Source organism: Microplitis mediator, chromosome 6 (assembly GCF_029852145.1).
Source record: "Microplitis mediator isolate UGA2020A chromosome 6, iyMicMedi2.1, whole genome shotgun sequence".
NCBI lineage: Eukaryota > Metazoa > Arthropoda > Insecta > Hymenoptera > Braconidae > Microplitis > Microplitis mediator.
Genome location: NC_079974.1, coordinates 1,706,156 through 1,722,123, shown reverse-complemented (window position 1 = coordinate 1,722,123; position 15,968 = coordinate 1,706,156). Strand labels below are relative to the sequence as shown.

At 29.9% G+C, this 15,968-nt stretch overlaps 1 protein-coding gene across 1 annotated transcript; it reads left to right on the top strand.

Annotated features, from left to right (window-relative positions):
* Window positions 1–3,239: 3,239 nt before the first annotated feature.
* On the top strand, window positions 3,240–15,279 carry LOC130670157 (poly [ADP-ribose] polymerase-like). Its single transcript, XM_057473382.1, has 3 exons — window positions 3,240–3,571; window positions 4,519–4,666; window positions 12,138–15,279. Exons 1-3 carry the CDS (start codon window positions 3,461–3,463, stop codon window positions 14,855–14,857), a joined length of 2,979 nt encoding a protein of 992 aa, XP_057329365.1. The 5' UTR covers window positions 3,240–3,460; the 3' UTR covers window positions 14,858–15,279.
* The last annotated feature ends 689 nt before the right edge of the window (window positions 15,280–15,968 follow it).

The window sequence follows — 15,968 nt, the reverse complement described above, 5'->3', positions numbered from 1 at the left end:
TTTGGCCACCAACTTTCTCAGAAAGTGTCTATCAACTTTGGAAATACCAACTTTTGCGGCCAACTTGACGTCTAGTTGCGGCTGTTAGTTTGACGCCAGTTTCTCGCCAACTTGGCTATCAGGGTTGGCTTTAGAATACGGCAGTAGCTTAAATTATTACTAGAAAAAAAAAGTCAGTAGTGTTCTCTCTTACCATTTCAGAAGGTAAGCAAATTTATACATAAAAATGTCTACAATTTGACGGTAGAAAAAATACTTTACAATTTTTCAAGTAAAATTAACAATAAATTGATGTAAAAACTTGCCTGAAAATTGATGAAAAATTTTTTCCAGTCAACTTTTGAAGTAAATTTGCATTCTAATTCGCGTCGTCAATTCACGTCAAATTGTATAGCAAGTCGTATATAAATTGCCGTCAACTTCGGACTTTTCCGTTTTCGACGACAATTTTGACGATAATTGAAAATAATTAATGAATGAGCGTTTTTTAAATATTTATCCACGATTATGTTCAATAAAGAAAAAAAAATATATTTAGGAAGAAATCAAAATAAGGGATCAAAGTAAGGATTTAAATGAATTCTGACTCATATCAAAGCGTTAAGACATGAAACATCCAAGAAAAATATTGACAACGGCATTTTTTCAATTTTTTAGTTGATGATATTATTTAACCGTCAAATCAGATTCGTTTGGCTCAAGTACACTCGTCCTACATCGCAGCGCTTTGAAATTTTCAGGGTTTTTTCAGGACACTTTGAGGCTGAAAAAAAACCGACAGTATCTTTTTGTTCATCCGTTATATCCAAAGTTATACCAAGATTTCCGAAAATCCTTAAATATGCGAATTTTTTCCTGTTTTTTAATCAACATTATCGATTCAATAAAAAATTTTTCATCAAAACTAATTTTGTTTTGCAGTTTTCAAAATCCTACTTCCATTCTCTGTGCGACCAAAATGGACTTTTTTGCTTTGATCAATGATAACTCGGCGCCGAATCGTCGTAGAGACTTTTTGAGGGCCGCAAATTAAAGGGCATAAAATTTTCTAAAAAAGTCATAAAATCAGATTATCAAAAAAAATTTATTGAAGCCCATAGACTTTTTTGAAGACGAGCAAAAATTTAGAAAATTTTTTTTGCGTCGATTTTTTTAGGATTACTCTGGAACCGTGCATGATAAAAAAATTTGAAGTCCAGATCTAAAAACGAGAAACTTAGGGCTACGATATGTTTTTTTTATTTTTACTTTACGACCATTTTTTACCAAGTTACAACATGTAGAAGGTTGGTTCGGTAGTTACCGTTCAGATCCAGCAATCAGAAGGACGGCAGTTCGCGCCCAGAGCCCAGAGCCCAGCAGAGTTTTTCTTCGAAGTTTTTCAACATTGTTTACCTCACTTAATTAGATTTAACGTTAATGATCATGAACTCTACGAAAAAAATAACAAAATTTTTTTAAAATTAAATTTATTTGCTCGCTTGGCTGATTGCTGGCTGCCGTTAATCGGCCGATAGTCAAGAGCCATTAATGGGCCGACGTTATAAGGCATCGGCCAGTTTGCACTCGAAAGGTCTGGTGTCCGAATCCATCACTCGAGCGATTATTATTTTTTACTTTTGTTTAAAGTTTCTACTACTTCAAATTTTACGACGTTCACATCGTAATTTATACTAATGAGCTTAACGCTGGTTCAAAATATTCATTGAAAAGGATTAAAAATTATTTCAATTTTTTTCAATCTCACGGAGGTTTTGGAAAGTATTGAATGGAATTGAAATTTCGAGCATTTAAATACTTTCTAATTCTTAAAATGGAATTCAAAAGTATTGAAAAGAATTCAATCTTTCATCATTTCAATACCTTCCAGTACCGAACTATTTCGGTATTGAGAAGGATTCAAAAAGTTCAAAAATTTAAATTCTTTTCAATCCCATACGTGACTCTAAAATTCGAAACTTTTTTGGTATTGAAAAGTATTCAGTAAGATTCAAAAATGTCAATTCATTTGAATCTTTTTCAATCCCACACGTGACTCGAAATGTGAAATTATTTTGTTATCAAAAAGTATTCAGAAAGATTCAAAATTTCAATTCATTTGAATCTTTTTCAATCCAACTCTTAACCCGAAGTATGGAACTATTCTCCCAGACAGCATTCAAGTCAGAATGACTGCTTTACGACGTATTTTTGAAGGAGTCCAAGAAGTCTTATAATGACTTCTTAAGTGTCATATTTAAGAACTCTTAATTAAGAGTTCTTGAAGACTCCATAAAAAAGACGTCAGTTTTGTGACGTCTTAATGTATTCTTTTTTTAACTTTTTTGAAGTCAAAATGAAGTCAAAATTAGGAACTCCTTAAGACGTCATGGTGAGTTTATTCTGAAGTCTTATTTGCGGAGTCAGAAAAAAGAACTCTTTTTAAAGACGTCTTACTGAGTTCGCTAGGTGGCGCATTCGACATCTTGAGAACTTCTTAAAGACTTCTTTAACATGTTTTTAAGACGTCCAAATCATAAATAGGAACTCATTCAGAACTCATCAAGACGTCATTTTGCTATCTGGGCTGGTATTGAGAATTCAAAAAAATTCAAAAATTTCAAATCATTTGAATCTTTTCCAATTTCTGGGAATTTTAGAAATTCTTATATTACTTTGGGATTGAAAAGTATTAATTTATGTCCAAAGGAAAACCTTTGGGTATAGAAAGTATTCAAAAAGATGGCATGCAGTCAAAAAGATTCAATTCCCTGGTGAAAATTTTTCGGTCTTTTGTCCGAAAAAGTCTTTAGAACTCTGAAAAAGTCTTTAGAACTCTAGAACTGAGTTTTCAAGACAGAAGTCCGAAAAATTTTCACAGGGTTCTCATCTTTTTCAATACTTTTCAATAAAGATTTTTAATCAGGGTGTAGTTCAGACTCGTAAATTGTTGAATAGTTGATCAATTTAAACTTTTCGCGGGATAGAGTTGATTTATCATAAATTAATCATTATAAAAAATTTAAATACCGACTGTTTAACCCCGAAACATAATATTTTTTACTGTGGAGGATAAGAACTGTCAAAAAGTCATAACTGTCTCAATTTAAATTTTTTAATTAAAAATAATTTGTTTTTCTTATGAATAATGATTAGCGCTAGTGGTAAGTTATCAAAAATATAAAAACTTTGAATTGATTGGTCGACAACTTTTAACGACATTTCTTTCTTTTTTTTTTTTTTTGTATGGAAGACGGTAACGAACTTGGAATGTCGGATGACTCACCATTCGAGTGAAGATAGCAAATGGAGGCAAGTGAATTTGATTGTTTCTTACTCGCAGTAATTAATGTCTGCTCTTATTTAATTACAACACATTGAGCCAACTTTGTTACAAGTATTTACCTGCTTATTTTAAATTTAATACTAATTATTTATCTATTGATCTTCTGTGAAGTCAAGACTATTAATTAATCATAAAATGTCAGAGCAGTTAATCAAAGTCGAGTACGCTAAGACAGGGCAATCTGTCTGCTATAAATGTTACGAAAAGATTAAAAAAGATGAACTACGAATCGGAAAAATTAAAAAGGTATTACTACACTTCTAAAATTTATTTTACTTGGTTAATTTTTTTACAAATCCGCTGAATGTATTTTCCTAACCTCGTTTGAAAATTAATGATACTGAAGTTAGCAGACGTCTAATAATTTTTGGATTTTTTTTTAAACGATAAAACATTAAAAAAAAATTTTTTTGAAAAAATTGCACCTGTAGTTTTTTTAATTTTCTACATGTGCATATTTTTATATTATTTTTTTGCAGTTGATTTATTGAAAAACGAAAATTCAAAAATTTTTAAATGTCTGCTAACTTCAGGATCATATATATTAATAACATATAGATATACCAGCAATGATAATTAAAACCCGGATTAAAATAAACTCGGTTTGAAAAACTGGCCCTTAATTTCAAAATTTTTTAAATGCGCATTTTTTAAAAATTTTATTTGAATAATTATTTACTCTACTTATTAATAATTTGAAATTTGTCTGACGTCTGCTACATTCAAACTCATTTTTTCATGATCCTGAAATTAGCAGACAATTGACAATTTTCGGATTTTTGTTTCAACAAATCATTAAAAAAAAAATAAAAAATAAAAATATACACATGTAGAAAATTTAAAAAACTACAAGCAATTTTTTCAAATATTTTTTTTTTTTATAATTTATCGTTTAAAAAGAAATCCAAGAATTATTAATGATACTGAAGTTAGCCGACGTCTAATAATTTTTGGACTTTTTTTTAAACAATAAATTATAAGAAAAAAAATATTTAAAAAAATTGCATTTGTAGTTTTTTAAATTTTCTACATGTGCATATTTTTATATTATTTTTTTGCAGTTGATTTATTGAAAAACGAAAATTCAAAAATTTTTAAATGTCTGCTAACTTCAAGATCTTTAAAAATTAACCTCCAATTTATTGCAATTCATGGTTTTGTAACAAATGTATTTACATTTGTTTATTTGCCAGAGTTCTCAAATTTCAACTGGGGCTAAAACTGTATCATGGTTCCATGGTCAATGCTTTTTTGATGAAAATAATCCAAAATCAATTACTGAGATCGATAATTTTGACAATATTAAGTGGGAAGATCAAGAATTTATTCGGAAAAAAATTGGTAAGATTAAATTATTATTAATTGAAACTTGAATTATTAATATTTAAGGATGAGGGTCATTTTTTGTCGGTGTATTTTATTTTTCGTCGTAAATTCAAATTTTATAAAACATTTTCAATAGTAATTTGGCATCTAGTTGCTATAGAGTCTTGAGTTCCCGATGAAATAAGATTTTATACAATTGTATAAAATTATATACAAAAAAATGAGATGATACTGAAGTTAGCAGACGTCTAATAATTTTTGGATTTTTTTTTTAGATGATAGAAGATAAAAAAAAATATTTGAAAAAATTGCGCCTGTAGTTTTTTAAATTTTCTACATGTGCATGTTTTTATTTTATTTTTTTACAATTGATTTATTGAAATACGAAAATCCAAAAAATTCAAATTGTCTGCTAACTTCAGGATCATAAAAATTAGTGTGAATGTAGCAGACATCAAACAAATTTTAAATTATAAATAAATAGAGTAAGTAATTAATAAAATAAAATTTAAAAAAATGTGCGCTTACAAAATTTAAAAATTAATAAGTGCATTTTTTAAAATTTTATTTTTTAAATCATTTACTATATTTATTTATAATTTTCAATTTGTCTGATGTCTGCTACATTCACACTCATACAAAAAATGGCCCGATCCAATTGTATACAACTATATAGAAATTGTATACAATTATATATAAATTGTATACAAGTATATATAATTATATACAATTTTATACAAATTATATACAATTCTATATAATTGCACTCTGTAGAATTGTATATAATTATTAGGGTGATTCAAAAAACAAACAAATTTTTTTTTTTCTTCCAAACAGGTTCAAAAGTTTCGTATGGATAAAAAAAAGACTCCTGTGAAAAGTAGAGCTCTTAATATTAATATTAACATTGTCCGCATTGCATTTTTCTATTTCCCATAAGAATAACATGGAAAAAATTTTTTTTACGTCTTCTGATTTTTATAAGTAGCTAACGATGCGTCATAGGAATAATTGGCAGGCATATTTTTGTAGGTAATTGAATGCTCTACAAAAAAAGATTCTCATCATTTTTTGAGGAATCGCTTTGTTCAAAAGTTATTTGAGGTTGAAGTCGAATTCATATTAAATTTTGAGATTTTCTTACTTTTCCGGCGAAACTATCAGACCTATTACAAAATATCATAGGGCTTTTTTTGTAGACAATTTTATTTCCTAGAAGTTATTGTGAACAAAGTTTTTTCGAATTCCGCATTGTTTTCTAATTATTTTAATTTTAATGTCAAGCTCTTAAAATCGATCAGAAGACTATTTTTTTTATGAGCATGACGTTAAAATGAAAATAACTAGAAAACAATGCGGAATTCGAAAAAATTTTATTGAAAATAACTTCTAGTGAATAAAATTGTCTACAAAAAAGATCTAATGATATTTTGTTATAGGTCTAATAGTTTCGCCGGAAAAGTAAGAAAATCTCAAAATTTAATATGAATTCGACTTCAACCTCAAATAACTTTTGAACAAAGCGATTCCTCAAAAAATGATAAGAATCTTTTTCTGTAGAGCATTCAATTCCCTACAAAAATATGCCTGTCAAGTATTCTTATGACGCATTGTTAGCTACTTATAAAAATCAGAAGACGTGAAAAAAATTTTTTCCATGTTATTCTTATGGGAAATAGAAAAGTGCAATGCAGACATTGTTAATATTAATATTAAGAGCTCTAATTTTCACAGGCGTCTTTTTTTATCCATGCAAAACTTTTGAACCTGTTTGAAAGAAAAAAAAAAAATTTGTTTGTTTTTTGAATCACCCTAATCATTATATACAGTTTGTATAGAATTGTATACAATTTCTATACAAATTGTACACAATTGGATCGGGCCATTTTTTCTATCCAATTATATATAGTCTATATATAATTATATATAGTCCATATATAATTGATACATAATTCTATACAATTGTCTAAAATCTTTTTTCATCAGGTTATTTTGCTGTGATTACTTAGATGACTAAAGAAACATTTACCCATATAACAATCTTGCCCAAGCCTGGTCACCAGCACACTAGTCGTCTGCGTCTTTGTATAACTATGGCTCTTGCTGCAGACGATGGTACAAAGTTTTAAATTGCAAGCCTCGTACAAGACTTGAAAAAAACTTTGTGTTATGATGTAATTTAAAAAATTTTCAAGGATAATGAAGATATCTTGCTCGAGGTGCAATAGTACCGTGACTTGAGTTAACCTTGCATCAGAAATTACTTACAGACATTAACTTATGTCTTGCGGCAGATCTGGTCAAGAAGTATCAAACCTCACTTCCGTCTCTGCCACTTCATCCCCTCCATTGGCATACAATATAGGACCCTGAAGTAAAGACGTACTTGAAAATCGGAATGTTTTTTGTGAAACGAAAATAAAAAAACGGAATGAAAAATAAAAATCTACGGGGTCTAGATTTCTGAAATGTTTCGCACGTCAACCGGAAATTGCAGGCCACCCTCAACTACCCCTTAAGTCACCTTTAGATTCAAATTAAATAAATTATTTTCATTTTCGTTGCGTGAAAAACGTTCCGATCTTCAGGTACATGAGTAAAGTGACAGAGATAGAAGTTATACATATATTTATATCAGGGCAGTTTGAGATAGTAAAATTCACTAAATATATAGGGTAAGGGGCCCAGTTGCTGACCTTTTTAAAGTTCTGGTTGGATTTATACTATAATAATTAATGTAAGGTTTAATTTAATAAGAAAAATAATAATTCTATCGACTAGTTTATGATTTGTCAAATAAAGTCATGCGCGTAAAATATTTATTTCAATTCAATTAATAATTTAAATTGACGTTTTAAAAATTTACATTCAGAGACTTTGTTTCTGACCCTCAGAATTTTTCAGGTCGCAGTTTCTGGAAACAGTGGCCTAGTTTCTGACCCTCAAATTACACAAACCATGATTAGGTTGTGAAGTACTTACCAAGTTTCAATAAACTAAAATTATTATTTAGATAAATAAATTAAATATTTATTATAACAAAAACATAATTTTTCAATATTTAAAATATAAATAATTAAAGTCACTTTAGCTAGCGCCTGTCCTCATTATTTTTCATCGTAGCTCGTTGTCTTTTTTTTTAAACTCTTGAATAAAAAAACAATAAAAAAATTAATTTTGTCATAATAAAAATATTATTCAACTAAAAGAGGCACAACAATTTAAATACTATCGAAATTGACATTATTTTTACAATAATTTTATCACTCCAAAAATATGTACTTTCAAGATCTAATTATGATCTTTTATTTTTAAAAATGAATATTAAATGTTAATTTATCACTGCATTGTGAATAATAGTAGAAAATAATTTAAGAAAATTATAAATATTGCTATTTTTACATTTTATAGACACGTAATTAAACAGATGACCTCGCTCGCAGTAAGTTATAATTTTAGAGTCAACAACTCCACCATACTTTTAAAACTGAGCCTAGTTACTGACCCTCAAATTTAAACAACAAAACTCATTTTAATATGTTTTATAAATGTATTAAAATTAATTTCAATAAAATATTGATCTATCCATCTATTTTTAGTTAAATTTTTTGACTTACATGATAATTAGTGCACAGATTCAATCGTCGTATCTCCTAACGTAAACTATTTAAACTCTACTTAAAAAATGTCTTCCTCAGCCACTTATGGCTAAAATATTTGTTATTATTCAGTTAATATTTTCTATGTTTTTTAAATTGCCATTAATTAGGCTCAGAATAAATTACAATAATTTAAGAAAAAATTGATTTTCTTTTTAAAGTTATAGTTTTTTAAATAAGTAAGAAAATAGTTGAAAAGGTCAGAAACTGGGCCAGGGTCAATAACTGGGTCTTTTACCTTTGTCAAGTTTACTAATGCAGTTTATATTTATTTCCATTTTTAATAATAAAAATTACTAAATGTAAATAAAAATGAAATTTAAAAAAATTAAAAGCTACACAATTTCAACAGTGCTTTGAGATTACAATATGAATTTAGTCATTTTAATTCACATTTGAATCGTTTATTTGAGATACCCCATAAGTCAAGAAAACAAAATTTTTCAGGAAACACAAAAAACATTTTTTTGGAAAAACTTGACATTAAAATAATAAATAAATAATTGAAGACAATAATTTTAGCGTCTCTGAAAAAGATCCCAAGAAGAAAAATTTAATTTTTTAACTGAAACTACTTGAAAAAATTATTTAAAGTTGATTGACTTATGGGGTTTCTCAACCAAACGGAAAAAAAAGTTATAAAATCATTGTTTTTTTAAACGTTTCCACTCAAATCGTTTATTACACTGATAAAATAAAGTATTAAATATGTATTTGAACTCTGAAACTCAGAAATTACAAAAAATTATAATTAATTTAAACATTTTAATTAGTCATATAATAGTCAACAATAAAACAACATTTGAAATTAATTTCCCAAAAAAGCGCGAATTTTAAATAAAAAAAAAAAATTATTTCTGTAAAACTAAAACTGCGAATGTTTATTTGAGTCATTGACTTATGAGGTTTCTCAATTCGATGAAATTGCTGTCACCCCGTTAATTTTTTTTTAAACGCTGAATTGATGGATATTTTGATTGATTTCTATGGAGGGACATCCAAGGAACCCAAACATGCAAAAAATCCAATTTCGTAAAAAACATGACTTATGGAGTTTCTCATATGAACGATTCATTTTTAAGTTAAAGTTGCTATATTTTTTCCTTCGTGTACAATAATATTTCGAAGTGGGAGTGAAAAAAAATAAATAGTCGTTCCAAACGGACCACCCTAATATATATATATTAGGGTGTGTCAAAAAAAAATGATTTTTTTTTTCTTTAGGTCTCATAGTCTCAAAAGTTTCTTTGGGACCTAAAAAAAATCCTCCTAAAAAATCAGCTCAATATCTCGAAAATTGCGCTGGTGGTTTACAAATTCATTTTCCCATTTAAAATACACGTAAAAAAATCATTTTTTAGTTTTTTGAGGAAAAATCATTGAAACAAATTTTTTTTCCGATTTTGACTCTCATACCCTTATAAAAAATTCAATTCCCTACTAAAATGTCCCTAATAGTCGTGCTCATAACTATAACACAAAAAAAGTTACAAGCCTCCAAAGCTCGAAAAAAAAAAGATTTTTTTTTACTTATAATTGTTGTTTTTACGTTATCGTTATTTAATTGGTGGTATTTTTTTCGAATTTTAATTTGCATCGTTTACACAAAATCTATTTTTCCGCAAGAAATTATTATTTTAGCATGCTCATAAAGTGAAAGAAAAAGAAAATTTCGATCGTAAAGCAAATCTCAGATGCTTCGCATCATGAGTCGTGCACTTATCGAGCTTTCAAGGTATAAAATAATTTAAAACCGTGACGATTAACTTTTTTTTTACACCTGTGTCAATCAGTCAATAAAATAAATTTTCTATAAAAGATTGCAAATTAAATTCAGAAAACAAAAAATACTACCCATTAAATAACAATAAAGTAAAAACAATAATTATACATAAAAAAAAATTTTTTTTTTTCGAACTTTCCAAGCTTGTAACTTTTTTTTTTATTGTAGTTACGAGCATGACTATTGGGGACATTTTTGTAGGGAATTAGATTTCCTATAAAAGTATGATAGTCAAAATCGGAAAAAAAATTTTTTTCATTGATTTTTCCTCGAAAAACTAAAAAATAATTTTTTTACGTGTATTTTAAATGGGAAAATGAATTTGTAAACCGCAGCTCAATTTTCGAGATATTGAGCTGATTTTTTAGGAGGATTTTTTTTATGTCCCAAAGAAACTTTTGAGACTATGAGACCTAAAAAAAAAAAATCTTTTTGTTTTGACACACCCTAATATATATTAGGGTGGTCCGTTTGGAACGACTATTTTTTTTTTTCGCTCCCACTGAAAAATATTGTTGTAGACATTGAAAAAAAAATTCTCTGAAAGTTTTAGCTCTTAATTTTGAATTCTAAGTACTTTACATTTGATTTTGAAATTTTCCCATTTAAAATACATGGGAAAGTTGGGATTTTTTTTTTTAATTCTCTATAACTCAGCCGCATTTTAAGTTATCGGGTCGCCGTTTGCGGCATTTTTTAGGTAATTTGATACTCTTCAAAAGTCTCCTTAATAGTTTTACTCGGACTTTAATTGTTTATTCTGTATTGGTTCTGAAAATCATTTTTTAATAATAATTTGGGTTTTTAGTTGATATTAACTAAATAACGAAATTTACAGAAAAAGTGCAGATAACGATTTTTTAGGAAATTTTATTCGCTACAAAAAAGGTCCTCTTAGTTAAGTAGCTTAAGTTCTCCGTTCACGTGATATAGGGATTTTAGTAATTTTGTAAATAAAATATTTGTCAAAAAATTCCACCAAATGCTATTTCATTTCAATTTTAAATCAGTAAATAATTTTCCTTTCATTAATTTCATCCAGTCATTAAAATCAGAAGGGGTCAAATTGATGAACTTCGGAAAAATTTTTGACAAATATTTTATTTACAAAATTACTAAAATCCCTATATCACGTGAACGGAGAACTTAAGCTACTTAACTAAGAGGACCTTTTTTGTAGCGAATAAAATTTCTTAAAAAATCGTTATCTGCACTTTTTCTTCAAATTTCGCTATTTAGTTAATATCAACTAAAAACCCAAATTATTATTAAAAAAATTATTTTCAGAACCAATACAGAAAAAACAACTAGAGTCCGAGTAAAACTATGAATGAGACTTTTGAAGAGTATCAAATTACCTAAAAAATGCCGCAAACGGCGACCCGATAACTTAAAATGCGGCTGAGTTATAGAGAATTAAAAAAAAAATCCCAACTTTCCCATGTATTTTAAATGGGAAAACTTCAAAATCAAATGTAAAGTACTTAAAATTAAAATTAAGAGCTAAAACTTTCAGAGAATTTTTTTTTCAATGTCTACAACAATATTTTTCAGTGGGAGCGAAAAAAAAAAATAGTCGTTCCAAACGGACCACCCTAATATATATAGTGCAATATGACACCTCTTGCCCAGATTTGGCACCAGATATGCATTAGTGTTTGCAAGTAATTTTTGGTTCAAGAATCGCTCAACAGACGCACAAGTATCTTTACTAAGACTTTTTGGACAAAACATCTTCAATGTTCTTTTGTTCAATATCATGTGCAAGTCCTACAACAATCTAGTCTTAAAATCTTGCATTCATATCTTGTGACAGATTGATAGCTATATAAAGCCGTAGATATTTAATGGTTAAAAATAGTACAAGACTCCTCCAAGATTGTCTTGTGTACGTCATCTTGAGCAAGTCCATGTATTGTCTATCAAAAGATTCTTGTGACCCGTACCTTGACCAGCAATTTGTAATCGAAATTGTTATATGGGCAGATGTCGATAATTATTTCGACATTAATTTAACTGTTGACTATTTCTTTTTATTTACAAGAAAGTGGACCAGTTCCCGGTACAAGTAAAGAAAGTCAACATCCGAAAACGGAGAACAATTTAAAAAAATCTTATGTAATTGAATACGCTCTATCAAACAAGTCAATCTGCGCTGGGTGTGAAGTTTACATTTTAAAAAATGATGTGCGTGTTCAGGTATCAGAGAAAAGTTCTTACCAGTGGTATCATTTTGAATGCTTTTGTAAGCTACGGTGTCAGCTAGATTTCTTTGAGGAAGGAACCCATCTTCGTTATTACAAAGAATTAAAGAAAAAAGATCGGGATCTTGTTAAGAAGGCTTTACCAGATATCAAAGAAAATCAGCCCCCGAAAGAAAAGAAAGTGACAGCTCCCGTCAAAGTGAACACTGCAGTCAATCAAAATCTAAAATGCTCTGAAGAACTTAGAAGACAGAATGAAGAATTGTTTGAGGTTATCGATGAGGTGAAGATGATGAAGGCTAAGGATGTCACGGAATTGTTGACTTTTAATAGCCAATTCACTCCCACCGATAGAACTGAACTGTTTGAAACTTTGGCCGATCGTCTGGTCTTTGGAGCTCTGCTCCCGTGTCCTATTTGTTCGGGACAGCTCACATTCAAGTCCGGGTCAGGCTATAAATGTTTCGGTAACATCAGCGCATGGACCAAGTGCGTTAATGTTGAGTTAAATCCGAAAAGACGTAAATTTTTAATCCCTGAGGTATACGAGGACAAATATTACTTTTTACTCGAGTACATACCTAAGGTAGAGCGTCGTATTTTACGTGCAATTGCCCCCACAAATTTGCCTGCTCCAGCGAAAATGCCCGTTAAAAAAGAACAGAAAGTTAACGGTCCCAAAGTTAATCGGGGTCCCATGCCGCTCAGAGGAATGCAGTTTGTCCTGGTCGGGAAAACTAAAAAGACCAAAGACACACTGAAGAGTGAAATATTCCAACTCGGTGGTTCCTGTATCACTAAAGTTACTGCTAATGTAGCAGCGGTAATTGCCAGTGAAGATACAGTAAAAAAAGCTGGTAAAGCCATAGAAGATGCCAAGAAATTAGATATTCAAGTTATTTCTGAGGACTTTGTTGAAGAAGCCAAAGTCTATAAAACTTCAGCGGTCCCATTAATCGTGAAGAAAAACATCTGCAGTTGGGGAAGTGATCCCACGCCTCGAGTAAACGCTTGCATTAAAATATTAACAGCTGCCGTAAGAGGTCGACAGGTTGAAGAACCAGCAACTGGAACAATAAAACTGCAAGTAAAAGGCGGTGGAGTCGTAGATTCCAACTGTAGGCTCCGGCATTCTGCGCACGTTTACCAACGTGGTGATGAAAAATTCACCGTCACACTTGGAATCACTGACATCCAAGTGAAGAAAAATGATTTCTTTAAAATGCAGGTATTGGAGAGTGACACCAAAAATTCGTATAGTAGTTACTGGTTTTATTACACCTGGGGGCGCATTGGCGAGACTGTAGATAGAACTAAAAATACCAAAACCTGTTGGTTCAATCGAGATGATTGTATCACGAAATTTAAACAGTTGTTTAAAGAAAAAACGGGCAATTCATGGGATGAACGCAACAACTTCGTAAAACTTCCGGGTATGTATTATATGATTGATACCGAAGAAATTCATGATTCAGATGTTAATTTGGAGTCAACCATACCAAGTGCTCTACAAAAACCAGTTCAAGAGCTGGTGCGACTTATTTTTGATGTCATCAGTATGAAAGAGACAATGAAAGAGTTCGAGCTCGATGTTAATAAATTGCCTTTGGGAGCACTGTCTAAAAATCAACTTCAAAAAGCTTATCTTGTGCTAAATGATTTGCTCTCAATTGTCAAGAGTGGCAAAAAAAATTCAGTAGCACTCATTGATCTTTCGAATCAATTTTACACTTTGGTTCCTCATTCATTTGAAGTAAACGATCCCCCGATTCTGAACTCACTGAAACTACTAAAGGCGAAATGTGATATGGTAAATTCATTACTTGAGATGGAGATAACGTACAAGCTACTAAATACACAAAAGGATGCTAACATAAATCCTCTGGACTCACATTACTTTCAACTCAATACAGAGATTCGTGTTTTGGATAAAAATAGTTCTGAGTTTATTTTGATAAATTCATACGTGAATAATACGCACGCATTTTCGCATAATTCTTATAAACTAAAAATACATCAAGTCTTTGTCATTAATCGCAAAGACGAAGAGCAGAGGTTCCGACCTTTTGCGAAGCTGCATAATAGAAGACTACTCTGGCACGGATCGCGTACTACAAACTTTGCTGGTATTCTGTCTCAAGGATTGCGCGTCGCACCACCAGAAGCTCCAGCTCATGGTTACATGTTCGGAAAAGGAATTTACTTTGCTGACATGGTCTCAAAATCAGCCAACTACTGTCACACTTCCAATCAAAGTCCTACTGGACTTTTACTACTCTGCGAAGTCGCGCTCGGAAACATGTATCAGAAATGTCAAGCCGAGTATATCGTGCAACTTCCAAATCACTTTCATTCGACTTTCGGTAAAGGCAGAATTGGCCCAGATCCCAGGACCACTTTTACAACTTCTGACGGGGTTACAGTTCGATATGGGCGCGCAGTTTACCAAACAATACCTTCGGAGATAACTCAATTACGATACAACGAGTACATTGTTTATAACCCAGCTCAAGTAAAAGCTAAATATCTTCTGCAAGTTAATTTCGAATACAACCTCTAACATATTTATTTTAACAATTGATATTTATTAAATTCTATTTATTTATAAGCTCAGTAGCGCTTTTTTCGCTTGTTTTTTTTTTTATTTATCGATTTGTCCGCTGGCGGATTTGATTCTATATTTTTGCACTTGATATTATCTAATTTTTCTAAGAAGACCTATAAATATTTTTTAGAAATTAAATACATTATTGATATTTTTTTTTAATTTGTATGTTTTGTCAGGCGCCTATAAAATAGTTCACGCACTGGATAACTCATACATTATATACCATTTATAAGCATTAAGATTTATTAAGATTTAAGGAAGCTATAATTATTTTTAATTAATATTTAACAAATTTGTATTTGAAATCGACCAAATACTTATTGATAATAGATGCGAATAAATTATAATTTTTTTGTATTTTTAAAAATAATTCTGTAAGCAAATTGTCAATGTCTACAATTGTTTCAGAACTAAGAATAAAAGATTTAATTTCTCTCATAATTATTAAGGTTTATTTTTTTAAATTTAATTCAATTATTTAATTAAGTAATGAAGGATATTTTTGAGCAAAAAAAATTTATAAAGGTCGCAATGACTACACAAAAACATATTTTGAATTTCGCGCTCCTAGTTCGACCGTGAAAGTGACGGCTCTGCACAAAGTACATTAAGGACGTTCCCATCGAGCAGTCGTGCTCAATTTCAAAGACGATTCTCCCTATGTTAAGTACTATTAGTATAATGAAAACTAGTTGAGGTACAGTACACTTTTTCGCTTGCTCTCACATGCGCAGAGGTCCAAAAATATTCTCATTGCGTTGATTCTCCGATTTGGCAACGTGGTTTTCTTTTCTCTGTTTATTCTTATGTGGAGACGCGTGTCGTAGAATTTAAATGTTTTGAAAAATTTTGAGAGGTTATTTTTATATTGGTGATTGGCAATAAATTTAATAATAATTATGACATCGCGTTTGAAGAACGAGAGATTTGTTAAAGAAAAGGTTGGTGATAAAATAACTAAAGCCTTAGCAGGTATGTCTGAGGCTAAAAAACAATGAAAATTCTATTCCAGGTTCTACTTTTTAATTTATTATTATATATAATGCTAATTAATATTAAATAA